Genomic DNA, 18,047 nt, shown 5'->3' on the forward strand with positions numbered 1-18,047 from the left:
TATGGGTAAAACAAGATTGGATAATTTTTCTCATTTTAGCTACGTGAAAATTGGTAACAAATCTATTCCAACCATAACTTAATCAACTTGTATTGTATATTATGTAATCTTGAGATACCATAGACACGTATACAATGTTTCGACCTATCATGTCGACACATCTATATATATTTCGGAACAACCATAGACACTCTATATGTGAATGTTGGAGTTAGCTATACAGGGTTGAGGTTGATTCCAAAATATATATAGTTTGAGTTGTGATCAATACTGAGATACGTATACACTGGGTCGTGGATTGATTCAAGATAATATTTATCGATTTATTTCTGTACATCTAACTGTGGACAACTAGTTGTAGGTTACTAACGAGGACAGCTGACTTAATAAACTTAAAACATCAAAATATATTAAAAGTGTTATAAATATATTTTGAACATACTTTAATATACATGTATATATTGTTATAGGTTCGTGAATCAACAGTGGCCAAGTCTTACTTCCCGACGAAGTAAAAGTCTGTGAAAGTGAGTTATAGTCCCACTTTTAAAATCTAATATTTTTGGGATGAGAATACATGCAGGTTTTATAAATGATTTATAAAATAGACACAAGTACGTGAAACTACATTCTATGGTTGAATTATCGAAATCGAATATGCCCCTTTTTATTAAGTCTGGTAATCTAAGAATTAGGGAACAGACACCCTAATTGACGCGAATCCTAAAGATAGATCTATTGGGCCTAACAAACCCCATCCAAAGTACCGGATGCTTTAGTACTTCGAAATTTATATCATATCCGAAGGGTGTCCCGGAATGATGGGGATATTCTTATATATGCATCTTGTTAATGTCGGTTACCATGTGTTCACCATATGAATGATTTTTTATCTCTATGTATGGGATGTGTATTGAAATATGAAATCTTGTGGTCTATTGTTACGATTTGATATATATAGGTTAAACCTATAACTCACCAACATTTTTGTTGACGTTTAAAGCATGTTTATTCTCAGGTGAATATTAAGAGCTTCCGCTGTTGCATACTAAAATAAGGACAAGATTTGGAGTCCATGTTTGTATGATATTGTGTAAAAACTGCATTCAAGAAACTGATTTTGATGTAACATATTTGTATTGTAAACCATTATGTAATGGTCGTGTGTAAACAGGATATTTTAGATTATCATTATTTGATAATCTACGTAAAGTTTTTTAAACCTTTATTTATGAAATAAAGGTTATGGTTTGTTTTAAAAATGAATGCAGTCTTTGAAAAACGTCTCATATAGAGGTCAAAACCTCGCAACGAAATCAATTAATATGAAACGTTTTTAATCAATAAGAACGGGACATTTCAGTTGGCATCAGAGCGTTGGTCTTAGAGAACCAGAATTTTGCATTAGTGTGTCTTATCGAGTTTGTTAGGATGCATTAGTGAGTCTGGACTTCGACCGTGTTTACTTGAAAAATGATTGCTTAACAAATTTTGTTGGAAACTATATATTTTTAACATGTGAATATTATGTGATATATTAATCTCTTAACGCGTTTGATATTATGTGATAGATGTCTACCTCTAGAACAAGTCCCATTGACTCACCTAATAATAATGAAGAGTCAAATGTAAATTGGAATGATTCGTGGACTGATTCACAAGTTCCCGAAGAGGAACCTGAAGAAGAGTCGGAACCAGAAGAAGAATCGGAACCGGAAGAAGAATCGGAACCGGATGAAGAAATAGAACCGGTGGGGGAAATAATAAAACGGTTAAGTAAAAGAAAATCCTCAACCAACCGACCAAGGTTAATTATGGTCAATGGTGTTTCCGCCAAGGAAGCAAAATATTGGGAGGATTACCAATTCTCCGATGAATCAGATTCCGACGAGAATTCCGATGATGTTATAGAAATTACCCCAACTGAATTTAAAAAGGCAAAAGAAAATAATAAGGGAAAGCGCATAAAAATAGAGAAATCTAATTCCAACCCCGATGAACTTTATATGTATCGTCAACCCCCGAAGTCCTTAAGTTGTAACAATGACCCGGGAACCTCTAAACCACCAGGTTTTTCTAAACCAATGTGGAAAATTACGGCTCGTATTAGGGGAACATCATATATCCCTAGAAACTTGGCAAAACGAACCAAAACCGAAGAAGAAGAAACAAGCGAGTCGGAATAAGATAGTTGTATTCGTGTGGTGTAATATATGTAATATAGTGTGCTTATGCTTTATGATATATGTAAAAATTGCTTGTATTAATAAGTATTTTTTTATGAATCTAACTCTTGTCTATTTTACAGTATAAAAACACAAAATGGATAGACAACCCAATATTTTAGGAGACCTACCCGGAGACATGATTGATGAAATCTTGTCTAGAGTCGGTCAGAATTCTTCGGCACAACTATTTAAGGCGAGATCAGTTTGTAAGACATTCGAAGAACGTTCCAAGAATGCCTTGGTTTATAAAAGGCTTTCGTTCGAAAGATGGGGGATATCACATTGGGAAATCCATAAATTATGATGTGTTTACTTTGACGCATATATTGCGGGGAACCCAAATGCTATTTTACGCAATGGGTTAAGAAATTATTTTGATTCAATATATCCGAATATTGGACTTCGTGATTTAGAAAAAGCGGCTAACATGCAACATAAAGAAGCATGTTATGCTTACGGATTAGTAATGTTCGCTTCTCACTAAAGTGAGAACAAGAACATCGGGCTACAACTATTAAACAAAACGTTCCCACAAGTGACGGAGTCGGTAATTGGGGTAAGCAATGAGGTTTTTAGATTGTTACGGGACTGTTGGACATTACGTAACCCTCGTCCCTTTGACAACGTTACAACACGCTGTCTTATCAACGGCCATAACGGTTATGTTCCGCAAGACCAAGGATGGGAAGTAGTCCTAGTAAAACCAGAATGCATGACTTGTTTCTGGACGTATGAATTACGTGTCTTTATTGCCTTTGCTGAACGACTTGTGTACTAGCTAGAATTATCTTCACAACTATCTTGTATCAAAGTTATTGTGTGCTATATTTCATGCTTTATGTAAAATAAGCGGTATTGTAAGTTTGTAAAATATTGTATAAAAGTTTGAACGCGAAATATTATTATAATCAGTTTTTCATATAGAATTGTAGTAGTTGAATTGTATATTAGCTACTAAGTATGAACTTAACGGGTAGGTACTACCCGAATTTAAACTTATAAAACGTTAATATGAAGAAAAAGCTTTTATAAATGAGTTCATATTATGCTACGAAATACTATTAACTACTCTTAATATTCTGTATGATTAACTTGTTCCATTTGACTATTTTGAAGGAAATGGCACCGACTACTCGACACACCGTGAATATGAATGAAGAGGAATTCCGTACTTTTCTAGCTTCAAACATAGCCGCAGTACAGGCTGCGCTACATACCAACAATAACCTTGGATCTAGCAGTACAGGAAATCGTGTAGGATGCACCTACAAAGAATTCACTGCCTGCAAACCTTTGGAATTTGATGGAACCGAAGGACCGATCGGATTGAAATGGTGGACCGAGAAGGTCGAATCGGTGTTTGCCATAAGTAAGTGTACTGAAGAGGACAAAGTGAAGTACGTTACGCATACCTTCACAGGTTCTGCGTTAACATGGTGGAATACCTATCTAGAGCAAGTGGGACAAGATGATGCGTACGCACTACCGTGGTCAGCATTCAAGCACTTGATGAACGAGAAGTACCGTCCCAGAACCGAGGTCAATAAGCTCAAGACAGAACTTAGAGGGTTACGAACCCAAGGATTTGATATTACCACGTACGAAAGACGATTCACAGAATTGTGCCTATTGTGTCCGGGAGCATTCGAAGATGAGGAAGAGAATATCGACGCATTTGTGAAAGGATTACCGGAAAGAATCCAAGAAGATATAAGTTCACACGAGCCCGCCTCCATACAACAGGCATGTAGAATGGCTCACAAACTAGTGAACCAGATTGAAGAAAGAATTAAAGAACAGACTGCTGAAGAGGCCAATGTGAAGCAAGTCAAAAGAAAGTGGGAGGAAAACGGTGATAAGAATCACCAATACAACAACAACAGCAGTTACAAAAATAATCGCAACAATTATCCCAACAATCGCAACATCAATCGCAACTACAACAAACGGCCCAACAACAACAACAACAACAACAACAACAACAACAACAACAACAGCAACTACAACAATCATCCCAACAACAATAATAACCGCAACAACAACAACAATCAGAAGCAGCTATGCCAAAGGTGTGAAAAGTATCACTCGGGGTTCTGCACCAAATTTTGCAACAAGTGTAAAAGAAATGGTCATAGCGCGACGAAGTGTGAGGTCTACGGACCAGGGGTTAATAGAACGAAAGGAACAAATGGTGTCGGAATGAGTAATGGCAGAGCAAGTAGTGTCGGAGCAAGTTATGCCAATGTAGTTTGTTATAAATGTGGAAAACCAGGCCACATTATTAGAAATTGCCCGAACCAGGAGAACACGAATGGACAAGGCCGCGGAAGAGTTTTCAATATTAATGCGGCAGAGGCACAAGAAGACCCGGAGCTTGTTACGGGTACGTTTCTTATTGACAATAAATCTGCTTACGTTTTATTTGATTCGGGTGCGGATAGAAGCTATATGAGTAGAGATTTTTGTGCTAAATTAAGTTGTCCATTGACGCCTTTGGATAGTAAATTTTTACTCGAATTAGCAAATGGTAAATTAATTTCAGCAGATAACATATGTCGGAATCGAGAAATTAAACTGGTTAGCGAAACATTTAAGATTGATTTGATACCAGTAGAGTTAGGGAGTTTTGATGTGATAATCGGTATGGACTGGTTGAAAGAAGTGAAAGCAGAGATCGTTTGTTACAAAAATACAATTCGCATTATACGAGAAAAAGGAAAACCCTTAATGGTGTACGGAGAAAAGGGCAACACGAAGCTACATCTTATTAGTAATTTGAAGGCACAAAAACTAATAAGAAAAGGTTGCTATGCTGTTCTAGCACACGTCGAGAAAGTACAAACTGAAGAAAAGAGCATCAATGATGTTCCCATTGCAAAAGAATTTCCCGATGTATTTCCGAAAGAATTACCGGGATTACCCCCACATCGATCCGTTAAATTTCAAATAGATATTGTACCAGGAGCTGCACCAATAGCTCGTGCTCCTTACAGACTCGCACCCAGCGAGATGAAAGAACTGCAAAGCCAATTACAAGAACTTTTAGAGCGTGGTTTCATTCGACCAAGCACATCACCGCGGGGAGCTCCTGTTTTGTTTGTCAAGAAGAAAGATGGTACATTCAGGTTGTGTATCGACTACCGAGAGTTGAACAAACTTACCATCAAGAACCGCTACCCACTACCGAGAATCGACGACTTATTTGATCAACTACAAGGCTCGTCTGTTTATTCAAAGATTGACTTACATTCCGGGTATCATCAAATGCGGGTGAAAGAAGATGATATTCCAAAGACTGCTTTCAGAACACGTTACGGTCATTACGAGTTTATGGTCATGCCGTTTGGTTTAACTAATGCACCATCTGTGTTCATAGACCTTATGAACCGAGTGTGTGGACCATACCTTGACAAGTTTGTCATTGTTTTCATTGATGACATACTTATTTACTCAAAGAATGACCAAGAACACGGTGAACATTTGAGAAAGGTGTTAGAAGTATTGAGGAAGGAAGAATTGTACGCTAAGTTTTCAAAGTGTGCATTTTGGTTGGAAGAAGTTCAATTCTTCGGTCACATAGTGAACAAAGAAGGTATTAAGGTGGATCCGGCAAAGATAGAAACTGTTGAAAAGTGGGAAACCCCGAAAACTCCGAAACACATACGCCAATTTTTAGGACTAGCTGGTTACTACAGAAGGTTCATCCAAGACTTTTCCAGAATAGCAAAACCCTTGACTGCGTTAACGCATAAAGGGAAGAAATTTGAATGGAATGATGAACAAGAGAAAGCGTTTCAGTTATTGAAGAAAAAGCTAACTACGGCACCTATATTGTCATTGCCTGAAGGGAATGATGATTTTGTGATTTATTGTGACGCATCAAAGCAAGGTCTCGGTTGTGTATTAATGCAACGAACGAAGGTGATTGCTTATGCGTCTAGACAATTGAAGATTCACGAACAAAATTATGCGACGCATGATTTGGAATTAGGCGCGGTTGTTTTTGCATTAAAGACTTGGAGGCACTACTTATATGGGGTCAAAAGTATTATATATACCGACCAAAAAAGTCTTCAACACATATTTAATCAGAAACAACTGAATATGAGGCAGCGTAGGTGGATTGAATTATTGAATAATTACGACTTTGAGATTCGTTACCACCCGGGGAAGGCAAATGTGGTAGCCGATGCCTTGAGCAGGAAGGACAGAGAACCCATTCGAGTAAAATCTATGAATATAATGATTCATAATAACCTTACTACTCAAATAAAGGAGGCGCAACAAGGAGTTTTAAAAGAGGGAAATTTAAAGGATGAAATACCCAAAGGATCGGAGAAGCATCTTAATATTCGGGAAGACGGAACCCGGTATAGGGCTGAAAGGATTTGGGTACCAAAATTTGGAGATAGGAGAGAAATGGTACTTAGAGAAGCTCATAAAACCAGATACTCAATACATCCTGGAACGGGGAAGATGTACAAGGATCTCAAGAAACATTTTTGGTGGCCGGGTATGAAAGCCGATGTTGCTAAATACGTAGGAGAATGTTTGACGTGTTCTAAGGTCAAAGCTGAGCATCAGAAACCATCAGGTCTACTTCAACAACCCGAAATCCCAGAATGGAAATGGGAAAACATTACCATGGATTTCATCACTAAATTGCCAAGGACTGCAAGTGGTTTTGATACTATTTGGGTAATAGTTGATCGTCTCACCAAATCAGCACACTTCCTGCCAATAAGAGAAGATGACAAGATGGAGAAGTTAGCACGACTGTATTTGAAGGAAGTCGTCTCCAGACATGGAATACCAATCTCTATTATCTCTGATAGGGATGGCAGATTTATTTCAAGATTCTGGCAGACATTACAGCAAGCATTAGGAACTCGTCTAGACATGAGTACTGCCTATCATCCACAAACTGATGGGCAGAGCGAAAGGACGATACAAACGCTTGAAGACATGCTACGAGCATGTGTTATTGATTTCGGAAACAGTTGGGATCGACATCTACCGTTAGCAGAATTTTCCTACAACAACAGCTACCATTCAAGCATTGAGATGGCACCATTTGAAGCACTTTATGGTAGAAAGTGCAGGTCTCCGATTTGTTGGAGTGAAGTGGGGGATAGACAGATTACGGGTCCGGAGATTATACAAGAAACTACCGAGAAGATCATCCAAATTCAACAACGGTTGAAAACTGCCCAAAGTCGACAAAAGCTACGCTGACATTAAAAGAAAAGATATAGAATTTGAAATTGGAGAGATGGTCATGCTTAAAGTTGCACCTTGGAAAGGCGTTGTTCGATTTGGTAAACGAGGGAAATTAAATCCAAGGTATATTGGACCATTCAAGATTATTGATCGTGTCGGACCAGTAGCTTACCGACTTGAGTTACCTCAACAACTCGCGGCTGTACATAACACTTTCCACGTCTCGAATTTGAAGAAATGTTTTGCTAAAGAAGATCTCACTATTCCGTTAGATGAAATCCAAATCAACGAAAAACTCCAATTCATCGAAGAACCCGTCGAAATAATGGATCGTGAGGTTAAAAGACTTAAGCAAAACAAGATACCAATTGTTAAGGTTCGATGGAATGCTCGTAGAGGACCCGAGTTCACCTGGGAGCGTGAAGATCAGATGAAGAAGAAATACCCGCATCTATTTCCAGAAGATTCGTCAACACCTTCAAAAGCTTAAAATTTCGAGACGAAATTTATTTAACGGGTAGGTACTGTAGTGACCCGAACTTTTCCATGTTTATATATATTAATTGAGATTGATATTTACATGATTAAATGTTTCCAACATGTTAAGCAATCAAACTTGCTAAGGCTTGATTAATTGAAATATGTTTCATATAGACAATTGACCACCCAAGTTGACCGGCGATTCACGAACGTTAAAACTTGTAAAAACGACATGACGATATATATATGGATATACATATGTTTAACATGAGATTATGATAAGTAAGTATCTCCATAAGTATATTAACAATAAGTTATATACATATAAACAAGACTACTAACTTAAGGATTTCGAAACGAGACATATATGTAACGATTATCGTTGTAACGACATTTAAATGTATATATATCATATTAAAATATATTAATATATCATAATATCATGATAATATAATAATTTAACATCTCATTAGATATAATAAACAATGGGTTAACAACATTAATTGAGATCGTTAACTTAAAGGTTTCAAAACAACACTTACATGTAACGACTAACGATGACTTAACGACTCAGTTAAAATGTATATACATGTAGTGTATTTAGATGTATTAAAATACTTTTGAAAGACTTCAATACACTTATCAAAATACTTCTACTTAACAAAAATGCTTACAATTACATCCTCGTTCAGTTTCATCAACAATTCTACTCGTATGCACCCGTATTCGTACTCGTACAATACACAGCTTTTAGATGTATGTACTATTGGTATATACACTCCAATAATCAGCTCTTAGCAGCCCATGTGAGTCACCTAACACATGTGGGAACCATCATTTGGCAACTAGCATGAAATATCTCATAAAATTACAAAAATATGAGTAATCATTCATGACTTATTTACATGAAAACAAAATTAAATATCCTTTATATCTAATCCATACACCAACGACCAAAAACACCTACAAACACTTTCATTCTTCAATTTTCTTCATCTAATTGATCTCTCTCAAGTTCTATCTTCAAGTTCTAAGTGTTCTTCATAAATTCTACAAGTTCTAGTTACATAAAATCAAGAATACTTTCAAGTTTGCTAGCTCACTTCCAATCTTGTAAGGTGATCATCCAACCTCAAGAAATCTTTGTTTCTTACAGTAGGTTATCATTCTAATACAAGGTAATAATCATATTCAAACTTTGGTTCAATTTCTATAACTATAACAATCTTATTTCAAGTGATGATCTTACTTGAACTTGTTTTCGTGTCATGATCCTACTTCAAGAACTTTCAAGCCATCCAAGATCCTTTGAAGCTAGATCATTTCTTGTCAGTTCCAGTAGGTTTACCTACTAAACTTGAGGTAGTAATGATGTTCATAACATCATTCGATTCATATATATAAAACTATCTTATTCAAAGGTTTAAACTTGTAATCACTAGAACATAGTTTAGTTAATTATAAACTTGTTCGCATACAAAAGTTAATCCTTCTAACTTGACTTTTAAAATTAACTAAACACATGTTCTATATCTATATGATATGCTAACTTAATGATTTAAAACCTGGAAACACGAAAAACACCGTAAAATCGGATTTACGCCGTCGTAGTAACACCGCGGGCTGTTTTGGGTTAGTTAATTAAAAACTATGATAAACTTTGATTTAAAAGTTGTTATTCTGAGAAAATGATTTTTATTATGAACATGAAACTATATCCAAAAATTATGGTTAAACTCAAAGTGGAAGTATGTTTTCTAAAATGGTCATCTAGACGTCGTTCTTTCGACTGAAATGACTACCTTTATAAAAAAGACTTGTAACTTATTTTTTCGACTATAAACCTATACTTTTTCTGTTTAGATTCATAAAATATAGTTCAATATGAAACCATAGCAATTTGATTCACTCAAAACGGATTTAAAATGAAGAAGTTATGGGTAAAACAAGATTGGATAATTTTTCTCATTTTAGCTACGTGAAAATTGGTAACAAATCTATTCCAACCATAACTTAATCAACTTGTATTATATATTATGTAATCTTGAGATACCATAGACACGTATACAATGTTTCGACCTATCATGTCGACACATCTATATATATTTCGGAACAACCATAGACACTCTATATGTGAATGTTGGAGTTAGCTATACAGGGTTGAGGTTGATTCCAAAATATATATAGTTTGAGTTGTGATCAATACTGAGATACGTATACACTGGGTCGTGGATTGATTCAAGATAATATTTATCGATTTATTTCTGTACATCTAACTGTGGACAACTAGTTGTAGGTTACTAACGAGGACAGCTGACTTAATAAACTTAAAACATCAAAATATATGAAAAGTGTTGTAAATATATTTTGAACATAATTTAATATACATGTATATATTGTTATAGGTTCGTGAATCAACAGTGGCCAAGTCTTACTTCCCGACGAAGTAAAAGTCTGTGAAAGTGAGTTATAGTCCCACTTTTAAAATCTAATATTTTTGGGATGAGAATACATGCAGGTTTTATAAATGATTTACAAAATAGACACAAGTACGTGAAACTACATTCTATGGTTAAATTATCGAAATCGAATATGCCCCTTTTTATTAAGTCTGGTAATCTAAGAATTAGTGAACAGACACCCTAATTGACGCGAATCCTAAAGATAGATCTATTGGGCCTAACAAACCCCATCCAAAGTACCGGATGCTTTAGTACTTCAAAATTTATATCATATCCGAAGGGTGTCCCGGAATGATGGGGATATTCTTATATATGCATCTTGTTAATGTCGGTTACCAGGTGTTCACCATATGAATGATTTTTTATCTCTATGTATGGGATGTGTATTGAAATATGAAATCTTGTGGTCTATTGTTACGATTTGATATATATAGGTTAAACCTATAACTCACCAACATTTTTGTTGACGTTTAAAGCATGTTTATTCTCAGGTGAATATTAAGAGCTTCCGCTGTTGCATACTAAAATAAGGACAAGATTTGGAGTCCATGTTTGTATGATATTGTGTAAAAACTGAATTCAAGAAACTGATTTTGATGTAACATATTTGTATTGTAAACCATTATGTAATGGTCGTGTGTAAACAGGATATTTTAGATTATCATTATTTGATAACCTACGTAAAGCTTTTTAAACCTTTATTTATGAAATAAAGGTTATGGTTTGTTTTAAAAATGAATGCAGTCTTTGAAAAACGTCTCATATAGAGGTCAAAACCTCGCAACGAAATCAATTAATATGGAACGTTTTTAATCAATAAGAACGGGACATTTCAGGCCGTATGGCAGGCCGTATGGCAAGCTGTATGGTGTGCTGGTCAGCCTTGATTTCCTGGATCGTAACTTGATTTCTTGTCTTTCACCATTTTCGCTCTAGAATCTTCGTTTTAGCTCCGATTCTCTCGATTCTTTTTGCACCGCCTTCGTAATTACTTGTTCTTCAATTCTAACCGACGAAGTGGGTATTTTGCCAATAAAGTTCGAATCTTTCTTGTTTTTGGGCTTTAATACCGGTGTGAAAACGTGACTTTTTAGCCGATATCAAATACCTATCATGTAATCACAACACCACAAACAAACCAATTGCAAAAACACAAGCTTACAATAAAAAGTAACTTTTCTAGGAATTGAATTCCTACAAAAGGATCGAATAATTCAAAGTTTATTAAAATCTTTTAACAAAACTGCTCCCCGGCAGCGGTGTCAAAAAGTTGATGTGTCAAGACGTAACCTTTAAAATGTAGACAATATGCTTAATAATTAACACATAATACAGGCAACTAAAACCCGATCATGCAGTAACTAGCAAGTAAATTGACCAGTTCGAACCACGGGGAGAAGTTTGTTTTAAGGACTTTATAACGATTAATTATTCTAAAGGGGGGTTTGTGTTTGAAGTTGTATTTTTTTGTTTAACGAAACAGTAAATAAATATAATGAATAACAAGAATGAGAATGAGGTGTTTACTTCTATGCTTGATAAATGACATGGATTGTTCTTTTATAATTAAAACCGTTATGTGATAGTTACATTAGAGCAGTTTATATCAATTTCACAATATCTATAAACTTAAGAGCTATGTTTAATCAACAAGATTCTTTCGTGGTTGAATTCACATAAAACCTAGTTTACTAAGATCACTCTAAGTAAACTACATGATTGTATATCCTAGATATCATTCAATTAACATCCTATACTCACATAAAGGTGGCTAAATCACTAGGTGTTGAAGTATAAGCTATGGCCTTTGATAAACTCACATAAACCAAGTCATAACTTACATAATTGAACTAGGATACAAGGATGGTTACAACAATGGATCTTTTGAAAGAACATGATGATTTAGATTGATTAACTAACTAGACCCAACCCGGTTAAACTCACGTGAAACCTAAATTACAACAATCACTTGAGGTAATTTCATAACTATGTTGCTTTGGAAATTATTCAATTACCGAATTAAACACATAACAAAATTACTTAAGCTTATGCATCTAATCGTCTAGATTACTAGGTGTATTGAAATATAGATTGTTTTCCTAGTTAACTCACATTAATAGGTTTGCAATCTATATAATTGAAGTAATGAACTAAGCAATCATAACTATGGTTCTTGTAGTTGGACTAGATGATATAATCAATCAAACATATATATAACTAGCATAACATCAAAGTATAGAACAATCCCAAGCCATAAATCTTACATTGAAGCAAACACACAAGGCTTTTAGCCAAACATAATCATAATAGAACTAATGGAACAGTTAATACAAGTTGAATTCATGTTTAAAAGATATAGAACGATAATACCGATTGCGATGAATAATCCTAGCTTAATCTTGATGTTGAAAGAATGGAGATTGACTTGTAGCCTTCCTTGAGCCTTGAAAAAACGTATTGAAACTGAGGGAGAATGTAATAGTGAAGGTGTGTAAAAGAATGAAACCAAAGCCTCTCTTAAATAGGCTCAAAAGTTAGGTAAACTGGCCAGAAAATCACTAGATGCGCCGCATATCCTAAGGATGTGCCGCATCCCTTTACAGTTTGTTTAATCCAGCTCATTTAGCACTCAGGAACTGTCGGCATGCACTGGATGCGCCGCATCCCACACCAGATGCGCCGCATCTGGCTCCCAAAATGCGTCTCATGGCTTTAAAACGTCGTATCTGAAACCTTCGGCAAAAACACGCATACAGATGCGCCTCATCCCTTTTGGGATGCGCCTCATCTGAGTCTGGAAGTGTATTTCTGGGCTGTTTTTGCTATCTGACTTCGTTTTAAGCATCGTTTTCGCCGTTGGTCTTCATTTATTCAATCACAATGGACTTTTACACATATACATGAATTACAATACTTAAGTACAACAAATATATACAAATAGATACAGAATTAGATTGAAATAACGACAATAAACATGTATGATTTTGGCGTTATCAGGGACCATCCACACGCGTATTGAATACCAAAGGGACCAACCACCTCGAAAATAAAATTTATGGACCCAATCACTTCATTCTATGTAAACCAGAGGAACTAAGTGCGCAATTTTCTCAAAAATCTTTAAGCTTTCAACCATCAAGCAGCACTTGGATTTGAAGCTATACATTCCAACTGTAACAGACTCGTCCCACATCGGTGGGAGAGGAAAACAAAGCACTCCTTATAAGGGTGTGGATACCTCTTCTGGTATGACGCGTTTTGAGGGTGTTTACCCGAGAAGCAAATCCGTGAGGTAGAAGTGCGATCCGGGGTTGTACTCGTGCGCGGGTAGCCCGTCGGTGATCGGCTTGTGTCCAAAGCGGACAATATCATACTACGGGCTGATGGTGATGTTACTTATGGTATCAGAGCTGGGGCCCGCATCGATTTGCACTGCGGGGACGCAGTGTCCCGAAGGGGGGAGAGTTGTAACAGACTCGTCCCACATCGGTGGGAGAGGAAAACAAAGCACTCCTTATAAGGGTGTGGATACCTCTTCTGGTATGACGCGTTTTGAGGGTGTTTACCCGAGAAGCAAATCCGTGAGGTAGAAGTGCGATCCGGGGTTGTACTCGTGCGCGGGTAGCCCTTCGGTGATCGGCTTGTGTCCAAAGCGGACAATATCATACTACGGGCTGATGGTGATGTTACTCCAACGAATCTTAGCTATCTTGACTTTAGAATAGTATTTATCTATATCTATATTCCATATATTCACCAAATCAATCATATATCATATAGTACGTACTAATTAGTCTGTCTATTTTTACTAGTTTTTATGGTATTAGGAATTTGTAAAAGTCGATTAGGAATAAAATGAAAAATAACATGATATGATTTGTCTGTGTTTTACAAATGGAGCTAGAGTGATCCGTACACTATCAGTTTTTAGTCGTACACCATCAAACATACATTATGATGTTGTACTGTATAACACTATAAAACATGTTTAATTGTGTATGGCTAAAAATTGATGATGTACGTATCCTCACTCTTTACACATAGGTCAATCTTGTATGGCTAATATTGTGAGGACGACCCGCTGTTGACCGGAGGCGTCTCATGTGAATGATTGTCAAGTTGATTGATTATTGATTATTAATTAATGTACCATTGAAAATCAAACATAAAATTAAATGTCATGTTCGTTCACTATATATTTCACACAGTGTCTTGTTAAATACATTTTATGTCATTTTAAGCTTTCGAACTATTATCCTTTTGACGGCATAAGAATATATTGAAAAACTAGCAAGAAACAAAGAAAAAAACTTTAAAAAAAAATTAAATTAAGAGTCTTCTAACCACAAAGACGAGTTTATCCTAGACTTATTATATCTAGAGTGAACCAGTCAAGCGCATTAAGAACAATGTTATCGACCACGTGAGATTTTTAGAATGAAGGGTAATACCAGAAAGTAATAAAAAAAAAATACAAGTGATATTACTTTATTTAGCGAAAAAGTTAAAAAAAAAAAGATATAAGTGATATTACTTTTTTTAAACTGTTGCGTGTTACAATAGATTTGAGGAGAAGAACTTAATAATAATATGTATGTAAGTTTTGACCGATGTGACAAGTTATTTGAATGTCACCTTGGTAGCCTAGTAGATACGGAGTATATGAATACTATCTTATTAAAGTTAAATAAACTAAAGTGAAAGTTAAATAAATATGTTAGCATGTTTGTAAAAAATTTCTATCAAACAGATTTAGAATAATATTTAATCCTAATCCTAATCCTAATCGTATTTTAAGAACACTTTCCCTAAAATAAAGAAAAGTATTTATGATTTTTGTGGTGGCTTAATGGTGGATGGTGAGATTCCTCGCTCTTCATCATTAGGTACATGGGGTAACATTGTTTTTGCAAGATCACTAATGGAAGATTTGCAAGTGCCGCTAAAAAATTCTTTTATCAAATCGATAGTAGATGGCGGTAATACATTGTTTTGGCAAGAACATTGGATTGAGAACGAAAAACTTTGTAAAGTGTTCCCACGTTTGTTTCGTCTTGAAGAATCTCCAAATGCAACAATCAAAGATAGAGTTAGTAAGAGTAGTAACGGCTTATCTACAACATGGAATTGGTCCCGTAGTCCTACCGGAAGAACTGCAGGTGAGCTCGACAACCTACTTGAGATGCTGTCAGCCTATTCATTTAATCAGTCTGGTTCAGATGTTTGGAAATGGAGCTTATCGTCAAAAGGTGAATACACTGTTAAGGCCTGTTCGGCTCTTCTAGATCAGCAGGTCCTCGGGTCAGCAGCTTCAAATTGTGGTACGCTCCATAACCCTCTTGTCCCTAAAAAAGTTGAAATATTCGTTTGGCGGGTGTTAAAAAATAGAATTCCCGTTAGAATAGAATTGGACAAAAGGGGTATGGATCTTCATAGCGTGAGGTGCCCTTTATGTGATGATGCCCTTGAGTCGGTGGATCACTCCCTCATCCTTTGTAAACACGTACGTGACATTTGGACTCGGGTTTATAAATGGTGGGGAGTAGGAAACTTCTCGGGGGTATCCTTATCGTCCATACTAGATGATTCTTCACCCTTGGCATCTTCGAGTTTTGGGAAAATGATTTGGCAAGCGTTAAAATGGATATGCACCTATCTTATTTGGAAATACCGGAATAACAAAGTTTTTTAGATAAATCTTGGAACCCTCCGGTGGCCCTAAATGAGATTCAAGTTTTATCTTTCGAGTGGATTTCGACTAGGTGTAAAAAGAAAAAGAAAAACATCGAGTGGCTCTCTTGGCTTACAAATCCTAACGTCTACCTTAACGCATCGTGAGCAATAATCTTCGTGTTCTTCGTGTGGCTTCATTGTGTTCGTGCTTTCTTTCGTGTAGTTCTTCGGGTCGTTTTTTTCGGGTTGCAGTTAGTGGTTGTTCTCTTCACAACCTCATTATTGTATAGATATTATTGTTGTAGTTAGTTTTCTCGTGTTTTTCGTTTGTTTAAGGTGTCGGCCTTTATGGACACCTCGCTTTGTACTTTTCGTTGATGTTTAATGAAATACTTCTTGCCTTCCCAAAAAAAAAAAAAAAAAACAAAGAAAAAAGAAAAGTAAGATATATAATGACAGTATGACACACGCCAAAATATTCCTTAACGTTTATACGTACATCCCTTAAAATGCTACTCCGTATTATACTAGGCTGCGAGTTTGATCGATATCACTAGCTAGAAGTGTTAATTGGTTGGTATTTTCGGTCAAACTAATCTTTCATAGATAAGAAACTTACCAAATATGTAATCCGTAGTTTATACGAGTAATTACTTACAAAAAATAAATTAGGATACTAAAATACATGTACCAAATCCGATACACTACTCCGTAATATCCTAATTAACACTTTGCATATAAACTTTTACTTTCATGTATTAGACTGCTCGTATCAGTTCGTGAATGGACCCGTCATTGACTTAGTCTTCCTATCACCCCAATATTAGCAACGAGTAATTGCTTAGCCCTTGATCACCCGTGTTAAGAGTGGTCTTACATACTTACTCCGTCTCCATTTAATAATCTAGTATTTTGTTTAGATCGTCACAAATTAGTGTAGTTAATTTGACAAATAAATAAATAAAATTAATTAGTAAAAATTCTTATATAGAAAATAAAAATGTATGTACTTAAAGTTACGAGTTAACTCCAAAGTTATTATAAAGTATAATCATTGGCGGAATTTGAACTCGACCACAAATGGGTCGGGTGCAAAAAAAAAAATTATTAAATTTTTCATTACAGCTGGGGTAAACACTAAAAAGAACATTATTTTTTAGTAAACTCTTTTTTTGTGAAATTTTTTTTTTTTAAATCCAGCTGGGGCGGATGCCCACCCTATCTACACAAAGCTCAACCCCTAAGTATAATGTAATATTTTTTTAAATTCATTACTCTAATGAAAATTATAAAGATAAAGATTGTCATTACAAGTAAGTCTGTGCATTAAAAATTGGTAACTACTTAACAGTAGTTATTTTTAAGAGTATGTGGTCATTAAATGTAGAAATAAAATTTACATTTCTTAATTCTTTAATGATAATTTTTAGGGTTTTATACAAAAAAAAACTTTTTAAATTACCTATTTTTTGTTTAGGGACTACTCCCACCGTCTCAATTTTTAGTAGTTACGAGTTGATTTGTTTTCCATAATTTTATCTGTAAATAACTTTTTGTACCATATAATATTTGATAAAAGTTATATCAAATGAAACGACATGTAAAATTTAATTTTATTAAATAAATTTTATGAAGTATTATATAATAGAAAGAAAATTATTTAAATCAAAATTAAGAAAAAGAGGTTAAATCATAACTGTTAAATTGAGACGAGTGAGTATTAAATTAAATAGATGAAGTATGAAACATAGTATTTTAGTACACTTAAAAAAATAGATCTCTATATGACTATATTTTTGGTAAAAGATTCACCTGGACATTGAAGATGGTTAATTGAGTGAGTTTTATATGTTTTCTTGAGACATTAAATTCTAGGGTTTTGCATGAAAGATTTATTTAATTAATAATAATTTTTTGTTTGATTAGATCATTGAAAATTGGAAATAATGCCTAGAATAAGGTCAACTCTCGACAATCCCATACA

General features: G+C 35.2%; 1 protein-coding gene across 1 annotated transcript; it reads left to right on the forward strand.

Annotated features, from left to right (window-relative positions):
• Positions 1-15,239: 15,239 nt before the first annotated feature.
• LOC139841261 (uncharacterized) lies at positions 15,240-16,082 on the forward strand. Its single transcript, XM_071831488.1, has one exon. The coding sequence runs from the start codon at positions 15,240-15,242 to the stop codon at positions 16,080-16,082; it is 843 nt and encodes a 280-aa protein (XP_071687589.1).
• The last annotated feature ends 1,965 nt before the right edge of the window (positions 16,083-18,047 follow it).

Source organism: Rutidosis leptorrhynchoides, chromosome 4 (genome assembly GCF_046630445.1).
Source record: "Rutidosis leptorrhynchoides isolate AG116_Rl617_1_P2 chromosome 4, CSIRO_AGI_Rlap_v1, whole genome shotgun sequence".
In the NCBI taxonomy this organism is placed as follows: Eukaryota; Viridiplantae; Streptophyta; class Magnoliopsida; order Asterales; family Asteraceae; genus Rutidosis; species Rutidosis leptorrhynchoides.